We start from the raw sequence: 25516 nt of genomic DNA, 5'->3' as shown, positions 1-25516 counted from the left end.
CAGTGGGCTCACAGTCTCCATTTTTCCCCAGAAGAAGTAATAATAAAATAATAATAATAATGATGGCATTTATTAAGCGCTTACTATGTGCAAAGCACTGTTCTAAGCGCTGGGGGGGATACAAGAACAGTGTTTAACCCCCAGTCAATTGACTTCATTTCTAATTGTGTCTCAAATCCCCCTCCCTGCAATTTAGACTGTGACCTCCCCCCTTCAAGGCAACCTTCTAAACTTGATAAACCCCAGCGCTTAGAACAATCAATCAATCCATCAATCAATCGTATTTATTGAGCGCTTACTGCGTGCAGAGCACTGTACTAAGCGCTTGGGAAGTACAAGTCGGCAACATATAGAGACAGTCCCTACCCAACAGTGGGCTCACAGTCTAAAAGTCTCACAGTCTCTATTTTTCCCCAGAAGAAATAATAATAATAATAATAATAATGATGGCATTTGTTAAGTGCTTACTATGTGCAAAGCACTGTTCTAAGCGCTGGGGAGGTTACAAGACCAGGGTTTAACCCCCAGTCAATTCACTTCATTTCTAATTGGGTCTCAAATCCCCCTCCCTGCAATTTAGACTGTGACCCCCGCCACTTCAAGGCAACCTGCTAAACTTGATAAACCCCAGCGCTTAGAACAGTGTTTAACCCCCAGTCAATCCATCAGTCGTATTTATTGAGTGCTTACTGTGTGCAGAGCACTGTACTAAGCGCTTGGGAAGTACACATTGGCAACATATAGAGACAGTCCCTACCTAACAGTGGGCTCACAGTCTAAGAGGGGGAGACAGGGAACAAAACCAAGCTTACTAACAAAATAAAATAAATAGAATAGATATGTACAAGCAAAATAAATAAATAAATAGAGTAATAAATATGTACAAACATATATACAGGTGCTGTGGGGAAGGGAAGGAGGTAAGATGGGGGGATGGAGAGGGGGACGAGTCCCTAGCCAACAGTGGGCTCACAGTCTAAAAGGGGGAGACAGAGAACAAAACCAAGCATACTAACAAAATAAAATAAATAGACTAGATATGTACAAGTAAAACAAATAAATAAATAGAGTAATAAATAAATAAATAGAATAATAATAAATAGAGTAATAACAAATAGAGTAATAATAAATAAAAGGGGGAGACAGAGAACAAAACCAAGCATACTAACAAAATAAAATAAATAGAATAGATGTGTACAAGCAAAATAAATAAATAAATAGAGTAATAAATCTGTACAAACATATATCCATATATACAGGTGCTATGGGGAAGGGAAGGAGGTAAGACGGGGGGGATGGAGAGGGGGACGAGTCCCCTACCCAACAGTGGGCTCCCAGTCTAAAAGGGGGAGACAGAGAACAAAACCAAGCATACTAACAAAATAAAATAAATAGAATAGATATGTACAAGTAAAATAAATAAATAGAGTAGTAAATATGTACAAACATATATACAGGTGCTGTGGGTGAAGGGAAGGAGGGGGGTGGAGAGGGGGACGAGTCCCCTACACAACAGCGGGCTCCCAGTCTAAAAGGGGGAGACAGAGAACAAAACCAAGCATACTAACAAAATAAAATAAATAGAATAGATATGTACAAGGAAAATAAATAAATAAATGGAGTAATAAATATGTACAAACATATATACATATATACAGGTGCTGTGGGGAAGGGAAGGAGCGGGGATGGAGAGGTGGATGAGTCCCTAGCCAACAGTGGGCTCACAGTCTAAAAGGGGGAGACAGAGAACAAAACCAAGCATACTAACAAAATAAAATAAATAGAATAGATATGTACAAGCAAAATAAATAAATAAATGAATAGAGTAATAAATATGTACAAACATATATACAGGTGCTGTGGGGAAGGGAAGGAGGCAAGATGGGGGGCATGGAGAGGGGGACGAGTCCCTAGCCAACAGCGGGCTCCCAGTCTAAAAGGGGGAGACAGAGAACAAAACCAAGCATACTAACAAAGTAAAATAAATAGAATAGATATGCACAAATAAAACAAATAAATACAGTAATAATAAAATAAATAAATAGAGTGATAAATAAATAAATAGAATAATAATAAATAAATACAGTAATAATAAATAAAAGGGGGAGACAGAGAACAAAACCAAGCATACTAACAAAATAAAATAAATAGAATAGATATGTACAAGTAAAATAAATAAATAGAGTAATCAATCTGTACAAACATATATCCACATATTCAGGTGCTGTGGGGAAGGGAAGGAGGTAAGACGGGGGGGGATGGAGAGGGAGACGAGTCCCCTACCCAACAGCGGGCTCACAGTGTAAAAGGGGGAGACAGACAACAAAACCAAGCATACTAACAAAATAAAATAAATAGAATAGATATGTACAAGCAAAGTAAATAAATAAATAAATGGAGTAATAAATATGTACAAACATATATACAGGTGCTGTGGGGAAGGGAAGGAGGTAAGATGGGGGGCATGGAGAGGGGGACGAGTCCCTACCCAACAATGGGCTCACAGTCTAACAGGGGGAGACAGAGAACAAAACCAAGCATACTAACAAAATAAAATAAATAGAATAGATATGTACAAGCAAAATAAATAAATAAATAGAGTAATAAATATGTACAAACATATATACAGGTGCTGTGGGGAAGGGAAGGAGGTAAGATGGGGGGATGGAGAGGGGGACGAGTCCCTAGCCAACAGTGGGCTCACAGTCTAAAAGGGGGAGACAGAGAACAAAACCAAGCATACTAACAAAATAAAATAAATAGACTAGATATGTACAAGTAAAACAAATAAATAAATAGAGTAATAAATAAATAAATAGAATAATAATAAATAGAGTAATAACAAATAGAGTAATAATAAATAAAAGGGGGAGACAGAGAACAAAACCAAGCATACTAACAAAATAAAATAAATAGAATAGATGTGTACAAGCAAAATAAATAAATAAATAGAGTAATAAATCTGTACAAACATATATCCATATATACAGGTGCTGTGGGGAAGGGAAGGAGGTAAGACGGGGGGGATGGAGAGGGGGACGAGTCCCCTACCCAACAGTGGGCTCCCAGTCTAAAAGGGGGAGACAGAGAACAAAACCAAGCATACTAACAAAATAAAATAAATAGAATAGATATGTACAAGGAAAATAAATAAATAGAGTAGTAAATATGTACAAACATATATACAGGTGCTGTGGGTGAAGGGAAGGAGGGGGGTGGAGAGGGGGACGAGTCCCCTACACAACAGCGGGCTCCCAGTCTAAAAGGGGGAGACAGAGAACAAAACCAAGCATACTAACAAAATAAAATAAATAGAATAGATATGTACAAGGAAAATAAATAAATAAATGGAGTAATAAATATGTACAAACATATATACATATATACAGGTGCTGTGGGGAAGGGAAGGAGCGGGGATGGAGAGGTGGATGAGTCCCTAGCCAACAGTGGGCTCACAGTCTAAAAGGGGGAGACAGAGAACAAAACCAAGCATACTAACAAAATAAAATAAATAGAATAGATATGTACAAGCAAAATAAATAAATAAATGAATAGAGTAATAAATATGTACAAACATATATACAGGTGCTGTGGGGAAGGGAAGGAGGCAAGATGGGGGGCGTGGAGAGGGGGACGAGTCCCTAGCCAACAGCGGGCTCCCAGTCTAAAAGGGGGAGACAGAGAACAAAACCAAGCATACTAACAAAGTAAAATAAATAGAATAGATATGCACAAATAAAACAAATAAATACAGTAATAATAAAATAAATAAATAGAGTGATAAATAAATAAATAGAATAATAATAAATAAATACAGTAATAATAAATAAAAGGGGGAGACAGAGAACAAAACCAAGCATACTAACAAAATAAAATAAATAGAATAGATATGTACAAGTAAAATAAATAAATAGAGTAATCAATCTGTACAAACATATATCCACATATTCAGGTGCTGTGGGGAAGGGAAGGAGGTAAGACGGGGGGGATGGAGAGGGAGACGAGTCCCCTACCCAACAGCGGGCTCACAGTGTAAAAGGGGGAGACAGACAACAAAACCAAGCATACTAACAAAATAAAATAAATAGAATAGATATGTACAAGCAAAGTAAATAAATAAATAAATGGAGTAATAAATATGTACAAACATATATACAGGTGCTGTGGGGAAGGGAAGGAGGTAAGATGGGGGGCATGGAGAGGGGGACGAGTCCCTACCCAACAATGGGCTCACAGTCTAACAGGGGGAGACAGAGAACAAAACCAAGCATACTAACAAAATAAAATAAATAGAATAGATATGCACAAACAAAATAGAGTAATAATAAAATAAACAAATAAATAGAGTAATAATAAAATAGAGTAATAATAAAATAAATAAATAAATAAATAGAGTAATAAATAAATAAATAGATTAATAATGAATAGAGTAATAATAAATAGAGTAATAAATAAATAAATAGAGTAATAATAAATAAATAGAGTAGTAAATAAATAAATAGAGTAATAGTCAATTCACTTCATTTCTAATTGTGTCTAAGCTACCTCCCTGTGGGGTCAAATCCTCCTCCCTGCAATAATAAATAGAGTAATAGTCAATTCACTTCATTTCTAATTGTGTCTCAGCTACCTCCCTGTGGGGTCAAATCCTCCTCCCTGCAATTTGAACTGTGACCTCCCCACTTCAAGGCAACCCCAGCGCTTAGAACAGCGTTTAACCCACATTAAACACTTAAAATCCACCTCCAAACGCCGTTTTAAAAAAGAGAATTCCTTCCTGGCACCATCTCTAGCAACAGTCTAGCTTTTCTAGTGACAGAATCACCATTCGGAGTGGGCTTGTGAGGCAGCGTGACACCATCATCCATCGTATTTATTGAGCGCTTACTGGGTGCAGAGCACTGTACTAAGCGCTTGGGAAGTCCAAGTTGGCAACCTATAGAGACTGTCCCTACCCAACAGTGGGCTCACAGTCTAAAAGGGAGGAGACAGGGAACAAAACCCAACATACTAACAAAATAAAAGAAATAGAAAATAGACACCAAACGTCGTCCTGCCGGAATGTGAATTTTTCACTGGATGTTTCTGGGTTTAGCTTGGTGGCGGATTAAAGGAGCATTCGGCCTGCGAAAAATCCGGATAAAAACGTGATGCCGCGTTGGAAGGAATGGGCGAGAACACACGCGGCGCATTGGGCGTGAGGTAAATAATTGCCAGTTTGCAAATCTTCCTTAATTGCAAGCCCACGAGCGTCCTATTATGATAATACTTGGGGGTGCGTAGATGTATCTATTCTATTTATTTTATTTTGTTAGTACGTTTGGTTTTGTTCTCTGTCTCCCCCTTTTAGACTGGGAGCCCACTGTTGGGTAGGGACTGTCTCTATAGGTTGCCAATTTGGACTTCCCAAGCGCTTAGTACAGTGCTCTGCACATAGTAAGCGCTCAATAAATACGATTGATGATGATGATGATGTAGTCATTCATTCCTCACCGTGTATCTGCGTCGCTTTTAATTCTGCACTTATTCCTACCGAGCTTCATTTTTTCTTTAACGGTATTAAGTGTTTCCTGCGCGCCAGGCACTGTAATAATAATAATAATAATAATAATGATGATGGCATTTGTTAAGCGCTTGCTACGTGCAAAGCACTGTTCTAAGCGCTGGGGGGGATACAAGGTGATCAGGTTGTCCCACGTGGGGCTCCCAGTCATCATCCCCATTTTACAGATGAGGCCACTGAGGCTCAGAGAAGTGAGGTGACTTGCCCAAGGTCACACAGCAACGGCGGTGGATACAGACTAACCGGGTTGGACTCAGTTCCTGCGTAGGCCTCAGAGTCTTCATCCCCGTTTTAGAGATGAGAGGAGCAGCGGGGCTCTGTGGAGTCAGAGTCAGAGGTCATGGGTTCGAATCCCGGCTCCTGACAGGGGGTTCCCGGGGGCAGAGAATCCGCCAACTGCCAGCTGTGTCACTTAATAATAATAATAATAATGGCATTTATTAAGCGCTTACTATGTGCAAAGCACTGTTCTAAGCGCTGCGGAAGTTACAAGGTGATCAGGTTGTCCCACGGGGGGGCTCACAGTCTTCATCCCCATTTTACAGATGAGGGAACTGAGGCCCAGAGAAGTGAAGTGACTTGCCCAAAGTCACACAGCTGGCAATTGGCAGAGCCGGGATTCGAACCCATGAATTCTGACTCCAAAGCCCGGGCTCTTCCCACTGGGCCACGCTGCTTCAACTCCACTTCACTTCTCCGGGCCTCAGTTGCCTCATCTGTCAAATGGGGCTGGAGACTGGGAGCGCCCCATGGGACAACCTGATCACCTTGTCACCTCCCCAGCGCTTAGAACAGGGCTTTGCACCTAGTAAGCGCTTAATAAATACCATTATTATTATTATTATTATTGACCGTTCTACTTATAAATGTGTTCAGGTTTATCTCCTCCATCAATCAATCAATCAGTCGTATTTATTGAGCGCTTACTGTGTGCAGAGCACTGTACTAAGCGCTGGGGAAGTCCAAGCTGGCAACATCTAGAGACGGTCCCTACCCGACAGCGGGCTCACAGTCTAGAAGGGGGAGACAGAGGACAAAACCAAACATATTAACAAAATAAAATAGAATAGATATGTCCCATCTCTGCCAACAATCAATCAATCAATCGTGTTTATTGGGCGCTTACTGTGTGCAGAGCACTGTACTAAGCGCTGGGGAAGTCCAAGTCGGCAACATCTAGAGACGGGCCCTACCCACCAGCGGGCTCACAGTCTAGAAGGGGGAGACAGACAACAAAACCAAACATATTAACAAAATAAAATAGAATAGATAAGTCCCATCTCTGCCAACAATCAATCAATCAATCAATCGTGTTTATTGGGCGCTTACTGTGTGCAGAGCACTGTACTAAGCGCTGGGGAAGTCCAAGTCGGCAACATCTAGAGACGGTCCCTACCCACCAGCAGGCTCACAGTCTAGAAGGGGGAGACAGAGGACAAAACCAAACATACTAGCAAAATAAAATAAATAGAATCGATATGTACATCGTAAGCGCTTAATAAATGCCATCGTTATTATTATCGTGTACTTTTTCTTCGAAATTAAAGTCGCCGACGTCCGGCCCCGCAGCCACGACGCAAGATGGAGGCACCTTGGCCATTTTGTCACCTTCCTTCGCTGCTGTTGGGAGGTGGGAGGCTTTTTCACACTAATTAAGATCCCGGGTGCCTCTCCCTAGTGGATCGGCCGGTTTTCCCGGAACGAAGACCGGAGCCAACACCGAATCATCCCAAGTGTTTAGCCGACTTTTCCGTGTGTATATAAAGAGCTTGGAGACGTTCCCGGCCTATTTCAGTCCCCTCTGCCCCCACCCCGAGGCCTCGCAGAAATGGGCCTTCGAAGCGTCAGCGTCCCAGCTGCCGCGTCAGCAGGTCAGCCTGTTGGCTGCTAACGTAATAATAATAATGATAATAATAATAATAATAATAAAGATGGCATTTATGAAGCGCTTACTATGTGCAAAGCCCTGTTCTAAGCGCTGGGGAGGTGACAAGGCACTCGGGGTGTCCCACGGGGGGCTCACAGTCTTCATCCCCATTTTCCAGATGAGGCCCAGAGAATAATAATAATAATAATGATGATGGCATTTATTAAGCGCTTACTATGTGCAAAGCACTGTAACTTAATACTGGTAATAATAATAATAATAACGAGGGCATTTGTTAAGCGCTTACTATGTGCAAAGCACTGTTCTAAGCGCTGGGGAGGTGACAAGGCCATCAGGTTGGCCCACGGGGGGCTCACAGTCTTAATCCCCATTTTCCAGATGAGGCCTAGAGAAGTGAAGTGACTTAATAATAATAATAATAATAATGATGGCATTTGTTAAGCGCTTACTATGTGCATAATAATAATAATAATGGCATTTATTAAGCGCTTACTATGTGCAAAGCACTGTTCTAAGCGCTGGGGAGGTGACAAGGCCATCAGGTTGGCCCACGGGGGATTTACAGTCTTAATCCCCATTTTCCAGGTGAGGCCCAGAGAAGTGAAGTGACTTAATAATGATAATAATAATAATAATAATAATGACATTTATGAAGAGCTTACTATGTGCAAAGCCCTGTTGGAAGCGCTGGGGAGGTGACAAGGCCATCAGGTTGTCCCACGGGGGGCTCACAGTCTTCATCCCCATTTTCCAGGTGAGGCCCAGAGAAGTGAAGTGACTTAATAATAATAATAATAATAATAATAATAATAATAATAGCATTTGTTAAGCGCTTACTATGTGCATAATAATAATAATAATGGCATTTATTAAGCACTTACTATGTGCAAAGCCCTGTTCGAAGCGCTGGGGAGGTGACAAGGGGCTCAGGTTGGCCCACGGGGGATTTACAGTCTTAATCCCCATTTTCCAGGTGAGGCCCAGAGAAGTGAAGTGACTTAATAATGATAATGATAATAATAATAATAATAGTAATAATAATGGCATTTATGAAGCGCTTACTATGTGCAAAGCACTGTTCTAAGCGCTGGGGAGGTGACAAGGCCATCAGGTTGTCCCACGGGGGGCTCACAGTCTTCATCCCCATTTTCCAGGTGAGGCCCAGAGAAGTGAAGTGACTTAATAATGATAATAATAATAATAATAATAATAATAATAATAATGAGGGCATTTGTTAAGCGCTTACTATGTGCAAAGCCCTGTTCTAAGCGCTGGGGAGGCGACAAGGCGCTCAGGTTGTCCCACGGGGGGCTCACAGTCTTCATCCCCATTTTCCAGATGAGGCCCAGAGAAGTGAAGTGACTTGCCCAAAGTCACCCAGCTGACAAGTGGCGCAGCCAGGATTTGAACCCAGGACCTCTGACTCCAAAGCCCGGGCTCTTTCCACTGAGCCACGCTGCTTCTAAACCAACATGGTTGGTTTTGTTCTCCGTCTCCCCCGTCTAGACTGTGAGCCCACTGTCGGGTGGGGACCGTCTCTAGATGTTGCCAACTTGGACTTCCCAAGCGCTCAGTCCAGTGCTCTGCACACAGTAAGCGCTCAATAAATACGATTGAATGAATGAATGAATGAATAAATACAATTGATTGAATGAATGGATAACTAAATACGATTGAATGAATGAACGAATTTTGTTACTATATTTTGTTTTGTTCCCTGTCTCCCCCTTCTAGACCGTGAGCCCGCTGTTGGGTAGGGACCGTCTCTAGATGTTGCCAACTTGGACTTCCCAAGCGCTTAGTACAGTGCTCTGCACACAGGAAGCGCTCAATAAATACGAATGAATGAATGAATGAATAAATGCAACTGATTGAATGAATGGATAACTAAATATGATTGAATGAGTGAATGAATTTTGTGACTATGTTTTGTTTTGTTGTCCGTCTCCCCCTTCTAGACCGTGAGCCCGCCGTTGGGTAGGGACCGTCTCTCTATGTTGCCAACTTGGACTTCCCAAGCGCTTAGTCCGGTGCTCTGCACACAGGAAGCGCTCAATAAATACGAATGAATGAATGAATGAATAAATGCAACTGATTGAATGAATGGATAACTAAATACGATTGAATGAGTGAATGAATTTTGTGACTATGTTTTGTTTTGTTGTCCGTCTCCCCCTTCTAGACCGTGAGCCCGCCGTCGGGTAGGGACTGTCTCTATATGTTGCCAACTTGGACTTCCCAAGCGCTCAGTCCAGTGCTCTGCACACAGTAAGCGCTCAATAAATACGATTGAATGAATGAATGAATGAATAAATACAACTGATTGAATGAATGGATAACTAAATACGATTGAATGAGTGAATGAATTTTGTGACTATATTTTGTTTTGTTGTCTGTCTCCCCCTTCTAGACTGTAAGCCCGCTGTTGGGTAGGGACCGTCTCTAGATGTTGCCAACTTGGACTTCCCAAGCGCTTAGTCCAGTGCTCTGCACACAGTAAGCGCTCAATAAATATGATTGATTGAATGAATGAATGAATAAATACAATTGAATGAATGGATAACTAAATACGATTGAATGAATGAATGAATTTTGTTACTATGTTTTGTTTAATTCTCTGTCTCCCCCTTCTAGACTGTGAGCCCGCAGTTGGGTAGGGACCGTCTCTAGATGTTGCCAACTTGGACTTCCCAAGCGCTTAGTCCAGTGCTCTGCACACAGTAAGCGCTCAATAAAGACGATTGGAGGAATGAATATTATTCTATTTTGGGTTTTGCTCTTGTTGGCCTTGGCTTTATTCATCTCTTGTTCTTGGCCCTTGGATTTGTGCGCTTTACCCGCCCCTCCCTCAGCCCTGCAGCGTCCCAAATGCCATCATTATGATCATTTTTATTGTTATTATTATAGTTAGCGCTCAGTAAATACAACCGACAGATGTTAGGGCCCCGGCTGCGATTACTACACCCTGATGAAGGAGATAGGGCCTTTACTCATAGGGGAGGGGGCCGACGCGCAGTGGTTTCACCTTCGGGTGCTTACTGGTTGAGATCAGGCCTTCTGAGATAATAATAATAATAATAATAGTAATAATAATAATAATAATAATGATAACGTTGGCATTTATTAAGCACTTACTATGTGCAAAATAGTAATAATAATAATAATAATGATGGCATTTATTAAGCACTTACTTTGTGCAAAATAGTAATAATAATAATAACAACGTTGGCATTTATTAAGCGCTTACTATGTGCAAAATAGTAATAATAATAATAATAATGATGGCATTTATTAAGCGCTTACTATGTGCAAAATAGTAATAATAATAATAATAATAATAACGTTGGCATTTATTAAGCGCTTACTATGTGCAAAATAGTAATAATAATAATAATTATTATTATGGCATTTATTAAGCACTTACTATGTGCAAAATAGTAATAATAATAATAATAATAATAACGTTGGCATTTATTAAGCGCTTACTATGTGCAAAATAGTAATAATAATAATAATAGTAATGATGGCATTTATTAAGCACTTACTATGTGCAAAATAGTAATAATAATAATAATAATGATGGCATTTATTAAGCGCTTACTATGTGCAAAATAGTAATAATAATAATAATAACGTTGGCATTTATTAAGCGCTTACTATGTGCAAAATAGTAATAATAATAATAATAATAGTAATGATGGCATTTATTAAGCACTTACTATGTGCAAAATAGTAATAATAATAATTATTATTATGGCATTTATTAAGCACTTACTATGTGCAAAATAGTAATAATAATAATAATAATAATAACGTTGGCATTTATTAAGCGCTTACTATGTGCAAAATAGTAATAATAATAATAATAGTAATGATGGCATTTATTAAGCACTTACTATGTGCAAAATAGTAATAATAATAATAATAATGATGGCATTTATTAAGCGCTTACTATGTGCAAAATAGTAATAATAATAATAATAACGTTGGCATTTATTAAGCGCTTACTATGTGCAAAATAGCAATAATAATAATAATAGTAATGATGGCATTTATTAAGCACTTACTATGTGCAAAATAGTAATAATAATAATAATAATAATAACGGCATTTATTAAGCACTTACTATGTGCAAAATAATAATAATAATAATGATGGCATTTATTAAGCGCTTACTATGTGCAAAATAGTAATAATAATAATAATAATAACAACGTTGGCATTTATTAAGCGCTTACTATGTGCAAAATAGTAATAATAATAATAATAATAATAATGATGGCATTTATTAAGCACTTACTATGTGCAAAATAGTAATAATAATTATAATAACGGCATTTATTAAGCACTTACTATGTGCAAAATAGTAATAATAATAATAATAATGATGGCATTTATTAAGCGCTTACTATGTGCAAAATAGTAATAATAATAATAATAATGATGGCATTTAATAAGCGCTTACTATGTGCAAAATAGTAATAATAATAATAATAGTAATGATGGCATTTATTATGCACTTACTATGTGCAAAATAGTAATAGTAAGAATAATAAGAATAATAATAACGTTGGCATTTATTAAGCGCTTACTATGTGCAAAATAGTAATAATAATAATAATAATGATGGCATTTATTAAGCGCTTACTATGTGCAAAATAGCAATAATAATAATAATAATGATGGCATTTGTTAAGCGCTTACTCTGTGCAAAGCCCTGTTCTAAGCGCTGGGGAGGATACAGGGTGATGAGGTTGTCCCACGTGGGGCTCCCAGTCTTCATCCCCATTTTCCAGATGAGGTCACTGAGGCTCCGAGAAGGGAAGTGACTTGCCCGAGGTCACGCAGCAGACACGGGGCAGAGCCGGGATTCGAACCCATGACCTCTGACTCCAAAGCCCGGGCTCTTTCCACTGAGCCAGGCCCCGGGGTAGAAGGGGCCACTGCTGTGCCCCCCTGAAACAACCGCCTGCATAAAGCCAGGCTGCGACAAGCGTTGTGTTTCATTCAGTCGTATTTATTGAGCGCTTACTGTGTGCAGAGCGCTGTACTAAGCGCTTGGGAGTCCAAGTTGGCAACATCTAGACACGGTCCCCACCCACCAGCGGGCTCACAGTCTAGAAGGGGGAGACGGACAGCAAAACCAACCATAGTAACAAAATAAAATAAATAGAATAGTACGTGTGCACAAGTAAAATAAATAGAGTAATAAATCTGTATAAACATATGTACAGGTTTGTTGTTGTAGTGTTCTTTCCCAAGCGCTTAGTACAGTGCTCTGCATTCATTCAGTCAGTCAGTCATGTTTATTGAGCGCTTACTGTGTGCAGAGCGCTGTACTAAGCGCTTGGGAAGTCCAAGTCGGCCACATCTAGAGACGGGCCCTACCCGACAGCGGGCTCACAGTGTAGAAGGGGGAGACAGGCGACAAAACCAAACATATTAACAAAATAAAATAAATAGGATAAATATGTACCAATAAATACAACCTGATCACCTTGTAACCTCCCCAGCGCTCAGAACAGTGCTTTGCACGTAGTAAGCGCTTAATAAATGCCATCATTATTATTATTATTGTCACTGTTTGTTCATTCATTCATTCAGTTGTATTTATTGAGCGCTTACTGTGTGCAGAGCACTGGACTAAGCGCTTGGGAAGTCCAAGTCGGCAACATCTAGAGACAGGCCCTACCCGACAGCGGGCTCACAGTCGAGAAGGGGGGAGACAGACAACAAAACCAAACATATTAACAAAATAAAATAAATAGGATCAATATGTACCAATAAATACAACCTGATCACCTTGTAACCTCCCCAGCGCTCAGAACAGTGCTTTGCACGTTGTAAGCGCTTAATAAATACCATCATTATTATTATTATTGTCACTGTTTGTTCATTCATTCATTCAGTCGTATTTATTGAGCGCTTACTGTGTGCAGAGCACTGGACTAAGCGCTTGGGAAGTACAAGTTGGCAACATATGGAGACGGTCCCTACCCAACAGCGGGCTCACGGTCTAGAAGGGGGAGACAGACAACAAAACCAAACATATTAACAAAATAAAATAAATAGGATAAATATGTACCAATAAATACAACCTGATCACCTTGTAACCTCCCCAGCGCTTAGAACAGTGCTTTGCACGTTGTAAGCGCTTAATAAATACCATCATTATTATTATTGTCACTGTTTGTTCATTCATTCAGTCAGTCAGTCGTATTTATTGAGCGCTTACTGTGTGCAGGGCACTGTACTAAGCGCTTGGGAAGTCCAAGTCGGCAACACATAGAGACGGGCCCTACCCGACAGCGGGCTTACAGTCTAGAAGGGGGAGACAGGCGACAAAACCAAACATATTAACAGAATAAAATAAATAGGATAAATATGTACCAATAAATACAACCTGATCACCTTGTAACCTCCCCAGCGCTCAGAACAGTGCTTTGCACGTTGTAAGCGCTTAATAAATACCATCATTATTATTATTATTGTCACTGTTTGTTCATTCATTCATTCAGTCGTATTTATTGAGCGCTTACTGTGTGCAGAGCACTGGACTAAGCGCTTGGGAAGTACAAGTTGGCAACATATAGAGGCGGCCCCTACCCGACAGCGGGCTCACAGTCTAGAAGGGGGAGACAGGCGACAAAACCAAACATATTAACAAAATAAAATAAATAGGATAAATATGTACAAATAAATACAACCTACTCACCTTGTAACCTCCCCAGCGCTTAGAACAGTGCTTTGCATGTAGTGAGCGCTTAATAAATACCATCACTATTATTATTATTGTCACTGTTTGTTCATTCATTCATTCAATCGTATTTATTGAGCGCTTACTGTGTGCAGAGCACTGGACTAAGCGCTTGGGAAGTACAAGTTGGCAACATATAGAGGCGGCCCCTACCCGACAGCGGGCTCACAGTTGAGAAGGGGGAGACAGACAACAAAACCAAACATATTAACAAAATAAAATAAATAGGATCAATATGTACAAATAAATACAACCTACTCACCTTGTAACCTCCCCAGCGCTTAGAACAGTGCTTTGCACGTAGTGAGCGCTTAATAAATACCATCACTATTATTATTATTGTCACTGTTTGTTCATTCATTCATTCATTCATTCAGTCGTCTTTATTGAGCGCTTACTGTGTGCAGAGCACTGTACTAAGCGCTTGGGAAGTCCAAGTTGGCAACATATAGAGACGGTCCCTTCCCAAAAGCAGGCTCACAGTCTAGAAGGGGGAGACAGAGAACAAAACAAAACATATTCACAAAATAAAATAAATAGGATAAATCTGTACCAATAAATACAACCTGATCACCTTGTAACCTCCCCAGCGCTCAGAACAGTGCTTTGCACGTTGTAAGCGCTTAATAAATACCATCATTATTATTATTATTGTCACTGTTCATTCATTCAGTCAGTCGTATTTATCATCATCATCATCATCAATCGTATTTATTGAGCGCTTACTGTGTGCAGAGCACTGTACTAAGCGCTTGGGAAGTACAAATTGGCAACATATACAGTCCCTACCCTTATTGAGCGCTTACTGTGTGCAGAGCACTGTCCTAAGCGCTTGGGAAGTCCAAGACGGCAACATCTAGAGACGGTCCCTACCCGACAGTGGGCTCCCAGTGAAAATAAAATAAAATAAAAATAAAAATACAAGATTGGAGTGCCACTTGGCTGCACCCTGAAGCCCGGGGGGTGGTTGATGTGGAGATCAAAAGCAAGCGATCCCTTGGGCACAATGCTTGGCACAAAGAAAGCATTTAATAGACGCCTTCATTATTAGGTGCGTACAGATGAAAAGCCAGACAGGCCGGCGCCCTGCGGTGAGGACAGGCGCTGGCTGGGTGCAGGGCACTGTACTGAGCGCTTGGGATTAAAACGGGGAGCCCCCACCATGGGACAGCCTGATCACCTTGTGACCTCCCCAGTGCTTGGGACGGTGCTTTCCACTGAGCCACGAAAGTAGATCGGAAACCCAGCAAGGAGAGGTTTTGATGATGCTGATGGCATTTATTAAGCGCTTACTATGTGCAAAGCACTGTTCTAAGCGCTGGGGAGGTTACAAGGTGACCAGGCTGTCCCACGGGGGGGCTCCCAGTCTTCATCCCCATTTTACAGATGAGGGAATAATAATAATGGCATTTATTAAGCGCTTACTATGTGCAAAGCACTGTTCTAAGCGCTGGGGGGGATACAAGGTGATCAGCCTGTCCCACGGGGGGCTCACAGTCTTCATCCCCATTTTAAAGATGAGGGAATAATAATAATGGCATTTATTAAGCGCTTACTATGTGCAAAGCACTGTTCTGAGCGCTGGGGAGATTACAAGGTGATGAGGTTGGCCCACGGGGGGCTCACAGGCTTCATCCCCATTTTACAGATGAGGTAAATGAGGCTCAGAGAATAATAATAATAATAGTGATGGCATTTGTTAAGCGCTTACTATCTGCAAAGGACTGTTCTAAGCGTTGGGGAGGTTACAAGATGACCAGGCTGTCCCACGGGGGGGCTCCCAGTCTTCATCCCCATTTTAAAGATGAGGGAATAATAATAATGGCATTTATTAAGCGCTTACTATGTGCAAAGCACTGTTCTGAGCGCTGGGGAGATTACAAGGTGATGAGGTTGGCCCACGGGGGGCTCCCAGGCTTCATCCCCATTTTACAGATGAGGTAAATGAGGCTCAGAGAATAATAATAATAATAGTGATGGCATTTGTTAAGCGCTTACTCTGTGCAAAGCACCGTTCTAAGCGCTGGGGAGGTTACAAGGTGATCAGGTTGTCCCACGGGGGGCTCACAGAGAATAATAATAATAATAATAATAATGGCATTTGTTAAGCACTTACTATGTGCAAAGCACTTTTCTAAGCTCTGGGGAGGTTACAAGGTGATCGGGCTGTCCCACGGGGGGCTCCCAGTCTTCATCCCCATTTTACAGATGAGGGAATAATAATAATGGCATTTATTAAGCGCTTACTATGTGCAAAGCACTGTTCTAAGCGCTGGGGAGGTTACAAGGTGATCAGGCTGTCCCACGGGGGGCTCACAGTCTTCATCCCCATTTTCCAGATGAGGGAACTGAGGCCCGGAGAAGTGAAGTGACTCGCCCAAAGTCACCCAGCTGACAAGTGGGGGAGCCGGAATTTGAACCCACGACCTCGGACTCCAAAGCCCGGGCCCTTCCCACTGAGCCATGCTGCTTCTCTTCCACCGGGTTTTCTGGTGGGAGACTTGCCTGCCATTCTCCAAGGCCACTGACACACAGTTAATAATGATGATGATGGCATTTATTAAGCGCTTACTAGGTGCAAAGCACTGTTCTAAGCGCTGGATGAGGAGGATGATGATGATGGTGGTATTTGTGAAGCGCTTACTATGTGCCAAGCACCGTTCTGAGCGTGGGGGTAGATGCAAGGGAATCAGGTTGTCCCACGTGGGGCTCACAGTCTTAATCCCCATTTAACAGATGAGGGAATAATAATAATAATGGCATTTATTAAGCCATTATCCCGGCTCCGCCATTTGTCAGCTGTGTGACTTTGGGCAAGTCACTTCGCTTCTCTGGGCCTCAGTTACCTCATCTGTCAAATGGGGATGAAGACTGTGAGCCCCACGTGGGACAACCTGATCACCTTGTAACCTCCCCAGCGCTTAGAACAGTGCTTTGCACATAGTAAGCACTTAACAAACACCATCATTATTATTATTATGGGTTCAAATCCCGGCTCCGCCAGCTTGTACTTCCCAAGCGCTTAATGCAGTGCTCTGCCACAGTAAGCGCTCAGTGAATAGGAATGAATGAATGAATGAATCCCCATTTTCCAGATGAGGGAACTGAGGCCCAGAGAAGTGACTCACAACTTCTCCGGGCCTCAGTTCCCTCATCTGGAAAATGGGGATGAAGACTGGGAGCCCCCCCATGGGGCAACCTGATCACCTTGCCACCTCCCCAGCGCTTAGAACAGTGCCTTGCACATAGTAAGCGCTTGATAAATGCCATCATCATCATCATCCATTAATGATGCCTCACACTGGCCTCATTTGAAGCGCTTAATAAATTGCCATCATCATCATCCATCACATTGGCCTCATTTTATGGAAACAAAAGGCTCTTTCTCTGTGCAGCTTCAAGTATTAAGAGTTCCCCCAGATGTTCTGATTTTACAGAACATTCATGTTAATCGATCGGTCGTATTTATTGAGCGCTTACCGTGTGCAGAGCACTGGACTAAGCGCTTGGGAACATATAGAGACGGTCCCTACCTGACAGCGGACCACCTGATCACCTTGTCACCTCCCCAGCGCTTGCACCTAGTAAGAGCTTAATAAATGCCATCATTATTATTAATTCATTCATTCATTCAATCGTATTTATTGAGCGCTTCCTGTGGGCAGAGCACTGGACTAAGCGCTGGGGAAGTACAAATTGTCAACCTATAGAGACAGCCCCTACCCAACGATGGGCTCACAGTCTAGAAAGGGGAGACAGACAACAGAGGATTGTGTTTTTATTATTTATCAATAATAAAATAATTAGTAATAATAGACAACAGAGGATTGTGTTTTATTATTTATCAATAATAAAATAATTAATAATAATAATAATAATAGTAATGGTTTTTGTTAAGCGCTTACTACGTGCCAAGCACTGGACTAAGCGCTTGGGAACATATAGAGACGGTCCCTACCCAACAGCGGACCACCTGATCACCGTGTCACCTCCCCAGCGCTTAGTACAGTGCTCCGCACTTAGTAAGCGCTTAATAAATGCCATCATTATTATTATTCATTCATTCATTCAATCGTATTTATTGAGCGCTTCCTTTGGGCAGAGCACTGGACTAAGCGCTGGGGAAGTACAAATCGTCAACCTATAGAGACGGCCCCTGCCCAACCACAGTCTAGAAAGGGGAGACAGACAACAGAGGATTGTGTTTTTATTATTTATCAATAATAAAACAATTAGTAGTAATAGACAGACAACAGAGGATTGTGTTTTATTATTTATCAATAATAAAATAATTAATAATAATAATAATAATAGTAATGGTTTTTGTTAAGCGCTTACTACGTGCCAAGCACTGGACTAAGCGCTTGGGAACATATAGAGACGGTCCCTGCCCAACAGCGGACCACCTGATCACCGTGTCACCTCCCCAGCGCTTAGTACAGTGCTCCGCACTTAGTAAGCGCTTAATAAATGCCATCATTATTATTATTCATTCATTCATTCAGTCGTATTTATTGAGCGCTTCCTATGGGCAGAGCACTGGACTAAGCGCTGGGGAAGTACAAATCGTCAACCTATAGAGACGGCCCCTGCCCAACCACAGTCTAGAAAGGGGAGACAGACAACAGAGGATTGTGTTTTTATTATTTATCAATAAGAAAACAATTAGTAATAATAGACAGACAACAGAGGATTGTGTTTTATTATTCCTTCCCCTTCCTTCCTCTCCCCCTCGTCCCCCTCTCCATCCCCCCCATCTTACCTCCTTCCCTTCCCCACAGCACCTGTATAGATAGATATATGTTTGTACAGATTTTTTTTTACTCTATTTATTTATTTTATTTGTACATATCTATTCTATTTATTTTATTTTGTTAGTATGTTCAGTTTTGTTCTCTGTCTCCCCCTTTTAGACCGTGAGCCCACTGTTGGGTCGGGACTGTCTCTAGATGTTGCCAATTTGTACTTCCCAAGCGCTTAGCACAGTGCTCTGCACATAGTAAGCGCTCAATAAATACGATTGATGATGATGATTGATGATAAAATAATTAGTAATACTGTCTCTCTATGTTGCCAATTTGTACTTCCCAAGCGCTTAGTACAGGGCTCTGCACATAGTAAGCGCTCAATAAATACGATTGATGATGATGATTGATGATAAAATAATTAGTAATAATAGACAACAGAGGATTGTGCTTTATTATTTATCAATAATAAAATAATTAATAATAATAATAGTAATAGTAATGGTTTTTGTTAAGCGCTTACTACGTGCCAAGCACTGGGGTAGATATTAGGTAGCCACGTGGGGCTCACAATCTTCACGCCCATTTTACACCTCCTCCAGGAGGCCTTCCCAGACTGAGCCCCTTCCTTCCTCTCCCCCTCGTCCCCCTCTCCATCCCTCCCGCCTTCCCTCCTTCCCTTCCCCACAGCACCTGCATATATGGATATAGGTTCGTACGGATCTATTACTCTATTTTTTTATTTATTATCATCATCATCAATCGTATTTATTGAGCGCTTACTGTGTGCAGAGCACTGGACTAAGCGCTTGGGGAGTCCAAATCGGCAACCTCCAGAGACAGTCCCTACCCAACAGCGGGCTCACAGTCTAAAAGGGGGGAGACAAAACCAAACATACTACAAAATAAAAGAGAATAGATATGTACAAGCAAAATAAATAAATAAATAAATAGAGTAATGATAAATAAATAAATAATGAATGAATAATGATAATGAATAATTATAGTAATGATAATGAATAATGATAATTATCATTATCAAATGAATGATGATAATGAATAATTATATTAATGATAATGAATAATGATAATTATCATTATCAAATGATAATGAATAATGATAATTCATTTACAATGAATAAATAAATAAATATGTACAAGTAAAATAAATAGAGTAATAAATATGTACAAACATATATACATTATTATTATTGATCCGCAGCCCCAGAGCGGCCCACGCCTTGCCCCAAGCCGGAGCGACTCCACCTGCAAAGTGGGGGCCGCGACTACCGATCCGGAGCCCCGTTTCCCGGCCTCGGAAGAGGAGGAATTGTTTCCCGCGGCGACGATGGAGGAAAACTGGGCCCACGGGCCTGATTCCAGTAAGGACGGGGAGATCCACAAGCGCTTCCGCCAATTCTGCGCCCGGCGGATGTCGGGAACGAGCGATGCTCTGGACCGACTCCGGCTTGGGATGAAGGAGACGGAGCGGAGAGAGGACAGCGGAGGAGAGCCGGGAGACACGGATGGACCGGAGCGGCCGGTGAGCGGGGACCCCCGGGCCCGGAATGCCCTCCCTCCCAACACGATGATGATGATGATGATGATGATGGCATTTTAGACTGTGAGCCCACTCTTGGGTAGGGACCGTCTCTATATGTTGCCAATTTGTACTTCCCAAGCGCTTAGTACAGTGCTCTGCACACAGTAAGCGCTCAATAAATACGATTGATGATTTATTAAGCACTTACTATGTGCCAAGCACCGTTCTAAGCGCTGGGGAGGTTGCAAGGTGATGAGGTTGTCCCGCGGGGGGCTCCCAGTCTTCATCCCCATTTTCCAGATGAGGGAACTGAGGCCCAGAGAAGTGAAGTGACTCGCCCAAAGTCACCCAGCTGACAAGTGGCGGAGCTGGGATTTGAACCCATGACCTGTGACTCCAAAGCCCGGGCTCTTTCCACTGAGCCACGCTGCTTCTCTAGCATCCGCCAAACTAGCTCTTTTCAATCAATCATCAATCAATCAATCAATCATATTTATTGAGCGCTTACTGTGTGCAGAGCACTGGACTAAGCACTTGAGAAGTACAAGTTGGCAACATCTAGAGACGGTCCCTACCCAACAGTGGGCTCACAGCCTAGAAGCGCTTACTATGTGCCAAGCACTGTTCTAAGCACTGGGGAGGTTACAAGGTGATGAGGTTGTCCCGCGGGGGGCTCCCAGTCTTCATCCCCATTTTCCAGAGGAGGGAACTGAGGCCCAGAGAAGTGAAGTGACTAGCCCAAAGTCACCCAGCTGATAAGTGGCGGAGCTGGGACTTGAACCCACGACCTCTGACTCCAAAGCCCGGGCTCTTTCCACTGAGCCACGCTGCTTCTCTCACATCCGCCAAACTAGCTCTCTTCAGTCAATCAATCAATCAATCAGTTGTATTTATTGAGCGCTTACTGTGTGCAGAGCACTGGACTAAGCGCTTGGGAAGTACAAGTTAGCAACATATAGAGACGGTCCCTACCCAACAACGGGCTCACAGTCTAAAAGGGGAAGACAGAGAACAAAACCAAACATACTAACAAAATAAAAGAAATAGAATAGATATGTACAAGTAAAATAAATAAATAAATAAATAGAGTAATAAATATGTACAAACATCTATACATATATACAGGTGCTGTGGGGAAGGGAAGGAGGTAAGAAGGGGGGGATGGAGAGGGGGACGAGGGGGAGAGGAAGGAAGGGGCTCAGTGTGGGAAGGCCTCCTGGAGGAGGTGAGCTCTCAGTAGGGCCTTGAAGGGAGGAAGAGAGCGAGCTTGGCGGATGGGCAGAGGGAGGCCATTCCGGGCCCGGGGGAGGACGTGGGCCGGGGGTCGACGGCGGGACGGGCGAGAACCAGGCCCGGTGAGGAGATCAGCGGCGGAGGAGCGGAGGGTGCGGGCTGGGCTGGAGAAGGAGACAAGGGAGGTGAGGTAGGAGGGGGCCAGGGGATGGACAGCCTTGAAGCCCAGGGTGAGGAGTTTCTGCCCGATGCGCAGATTGATTGGTAGCCGCTGGAGATTTTTGAGGAGGGGAGGAACATGCCCAGAGCGTTTCTGGACAAAAATAATCCGGGCAGCAGCGTGAAGTGTGGACTGAAGTGGGGAGAGACACGAGGATGGAAGGTCAGAGGGAAGGCTGATGGTCCAGACGGGAGAGGATGAGACATTGAACCTGTGGGCCCGCTGACTCCTTTTAGACTGTGAGCCTACTGTTGGGTAGGGACCGTCTCTAGATGTTGCCAGCTTGGACTTCCCAAGCGCTTAGTCCAGTGCTCTGCACCCAGTAAGCGCTCAAGAAATACGATTGATTGATTGATTGATTGATTGATTTCAGGGCCCGGTGACATTCAGCGACGTGGCCGTGTCCTTCAGCCGGGAGGAGTGGGAGCATCTGGGCCCCTCTCAGCGCAGCCTGTACTGGGACGTGATGCTGGAGAATTACGGGAACCTCGCCTTCCTGGGTAAGTCGTTCATTCATGCGTTCGATCAGTCATTCAACCGCATTTACTTCCACCAGGTAGACAAGCTAGCAGCTATTACTTAAGAAAGGTCATCCCCGCGATCACCAGCGACTCTAGACGGATGCCGTGTGTTATTTTTTATTCTAGATTGATTTATTCGTTCTAGATTTATTCTACTTTTTATTCCAGGTGGCCGAACCGGAAACGAGGCGGAGGAGCCGATTCCCATAAAACGGGAGATTAGCGAAGAGGCAGATCTGCACCGGGCATTCCCGGCGAGACTCCAACGGGACATCCCCACGACGTCCGCGTCCGGAAGGGCCGTCGCGTTGGAGGGTGGGCTCGAGTTCCCGATCCAGGATAGAGACGGCGAAGGAGTTGCCAGGGAAGCCTCCGGGGAGAGGAGAGTCCGTGAGCGTGAGGAAGCTTCCAGGTGGAGTCCGCATCTCGTTGAGCGTCAGAGAAGTCACGCCGGAGAGAGGCCCCGTCCGTGTCAGGAACGCGGGAAGACGGCCGGCGGGCGCTCGGACCTTAGTATACATCGGAGGGTTCACGCCGGAGGAGAGCTCTTCCAGTGCAGCCGGTGCGGGAAGGAGTTCAGGTGGACCTCCCGCCTCATTGAACATCAGAGAATTCACACCGGAGAGAAACCGTTCAAATGCGGCGGCTGCGGGCAAGCTTTCGGCCGGCCCTCGGACCTCGCTAAGCACCGGAGGATCCACACCGGAGAGAAACCGCACGGATGCCGCGAATGCGGGAGAGCCTTCGCTCAACACTCGGACCTGGTGAAGCATCGGCGAATCCACACCGGAGAGAAGCCCTACCGGTGCCACGAATGCGGGAAGGCCTTCGGTCAGCATTCGACCCTCACCGAACACCGGAGGATCCACACCGGAGAGAAACTCTACGGGTGCAGCGCGTGCGGAAAGGCCTTCAGTCAACACTCGGACCTCGTTAAGCATCAGAGGATCCACACCGGGGAGAAGCCCTATCGGTGTAGCGACTGCGGGAAGTCCTTCAGTCAACATTCAAACCTCAAGACGCACCGGAGGATCCACACGGGAGAGAAACCCTACGGCTGCGCCGCGTGCGGGAAGGCGTTCGGCGTGCGTTCCTCCCTCGTCAGCCATCAGAGGATTCACACGGGCGAGAAGTGCTACGGGTGTAACGAGTGCGGGAAGGCCTTCACCCAGCACTCAGACCTGATGAAACATCGGAGGATCCACACCGGAGAGAAGCCCTACAAGTGCGGTGACTGCGGGAAGGCTTTCAGCCAACACTCCAGCCTCGTCGAACACCACCGGATTCATACCGGAGAGAAGCCGTACCGGTGCCGGGCGTGCGGAAAGGCCTTCAGTCAGCACTCGGACCTCGTGAAACACCAGAGGATCCACACGGGAGAGAAGCCCTACCGATGCGAGGAATGCGGGAAGGCCTTCAGTCAGCGTTCAAACCTCATCACCCATCAGAGAATCCACACCCGGGGAAAACTCGGTAAATTTAACGGCCGCGGTGAAGCGCGCGGGGGTCGCCCGACCGCCGTCGATCACGAGAGGCTCTGTGCTGGAGAGAACGCGCGCGATGACCGCGAGGAAGCCCTTCAGTGACCGCTGCGTCCTTATTAATCAAATTATTCACACTGGAAGGGCTGGAATACTGGAAGGACTGGAATTCACACTGGAAGGAAAACCTACAAACGTGGTTAGTGCCGGAAGGCCTGCGGTCACTTCCCCCGTCTCCGGGCCCGTCGGAGAATTTCGAATCGGGTTCCCTGCACGGAAACCCTCCTCCGTAGACGGTAATCCCCGTGAGGGACAAGAACCGTGTCCCGCGCGCGTCTATCCCGGGGCTTAGAACGGCGCTTGACACATAGCTCGTAACCAATACCATTAAAAAAAAAAAAAATCCGTTCGTGCCGGTTTCTCTAACTCAGCGTACTTTTTCGAGACAACTAAAATGCGATATTCAAGATGAACCCAATATTCCGGTGTCCTTTTTCGAGACAACTAAAATGCGATATTTGAAGGTATTTTACCGAGATTAACCTAATATTCCGGTGACAACTGTGGGACTTTATAGGTGAAGCTCGCCGGAGAGAGGAGTGAGGAAGCAGAGGCGCATCCACTCACCCCTCTCCCAACTCCCATCCGCGCTTTTACGTATCGAGATGTAATTTTGGCGACGCTTTGTCAATACTTTTTCTCAGGGTCCATATCGGACCGTGTTCCGGAGTCTTAGACGATGGTCAGATTTTTTTCCGCCCCGGAAGATACACGCGACAGAGAAGCGGGAAGTTCCTCGAGTCTGTTGGACATTAGGGAGTTCCTACGGAAAAGAAACCAAATGTATGTAACGACCGTGGTCAATCAATCAATCAATCGTATTTATTGAGCGCTTACTGTGTGCAGAGCACTGTACTAAGCGCTTGGGAAGTCCAAGTTGGCAACATGTAGAGACAGGCCCTACCCAACAGCGGGCTCACAGTCTAAAAGGGGGAGAACAAAACCAAACATACTAACGAAATAAAATAAATAGTATAGAATGGTCAGTTCTTCATTCTCTGTCCAGCTCTTTCGGTACATTCATTCATTCATCCAGTCGTATTGATTGAGCGCTTCCTGTGTGCAGAGCACTGTACTAAGCGCTTGGGAAGTCCAAGTTGGCAGCATCGAGAGACGGTCCCTGCCCAACAGCGGGCGCGCCGTCTAGAAGGGGGAGACGGACGACAAAACAAAACATAATAACAAAATAAAATAAATATTCAGTCGTGTTTATTGAACACTTACTGTGTGCTGAGGACTGTACTGAGCGCTTGGGAAGTCCAAGTCGGCAACATCTAGAGACGGTCCCTACCCGACAGCGGGCTCACAGTCTAGAAGGGTGAATACGTAGAAGTAAAATAAATACATGAAAAAAGGCCATTAGTTGCTTAGGCCAGTGATCTGCCTGATGCAGCATTCATTCAGTCGTATTTATTGAGTGCTTACGGTGTGCGGAGCACTGTACTAAGCGCTTGGGAAGCACAAGTCGGCAACAGATAGAGACGGTCCCTCATCCTCATCAGCAA

At 43.7% G+C, this 25516-nt stretch overlaps 1 protein-coding gene across 4 annotated transcripts in view; it reads left to right on the top strand.

The window, feature by feature from the left end:
* LOC119941889 (zinc finger protein 436-like) overlaps positions 1-24988 on the top strand; it is a 58778-nt gene extending 33790 nt beyond the window's left edge. For 3 of the 4 annotated variants that reach the window (XM_038762422.1, XM_038762420.1, XM_038762423.1), the window contains 3 exons: positions 20176-20496; positions 22323-22449; positions 22639-24988. In XM_038762422.1, coding sequence (XP_038618350.1) covers positions 20302-20496; positions 22323-22449; positions 22639-24056 — 1740 coding nt within the window. In that variant the 5' untranslated portion in view covers positions 20176-20301 and the 3' untranslated portion in view covers positions 24057-24988. Of the gene's footprint in view, positions 1-5095; positions 5203-20175; positions 20497-22322; positions 22450-22638 lie in introns of all 4 variants that reach the window. The other variant, XM_038762419.1, reaches the window with a different exon arrangement.
* Positions 24989-25516: the final 528 nt, after the last annotated feature.

The sequence above is a fragment of the Tachyglossus aculeatus genome, chromosome 21 (assembly GCF_015852505.1).
Source record: "Tachyglossus aculeatus isolate mTacAcu1 chromosome 21, mTacAcu1.pri, whole genome shotgun sequence".
Classification (NCBI taxonomy): Eukaryota; Metazoa; Chordata; class Mammalia; order Monotremata; family Tachyglossidae; genus Tachyglossus; species Tachyglossus aculeatus.
The sequence above is the reverse complement of the archived record's forward strand: the minus strand, read 5'-3'. Positions and strand labels throughout refer to the sequence as shown.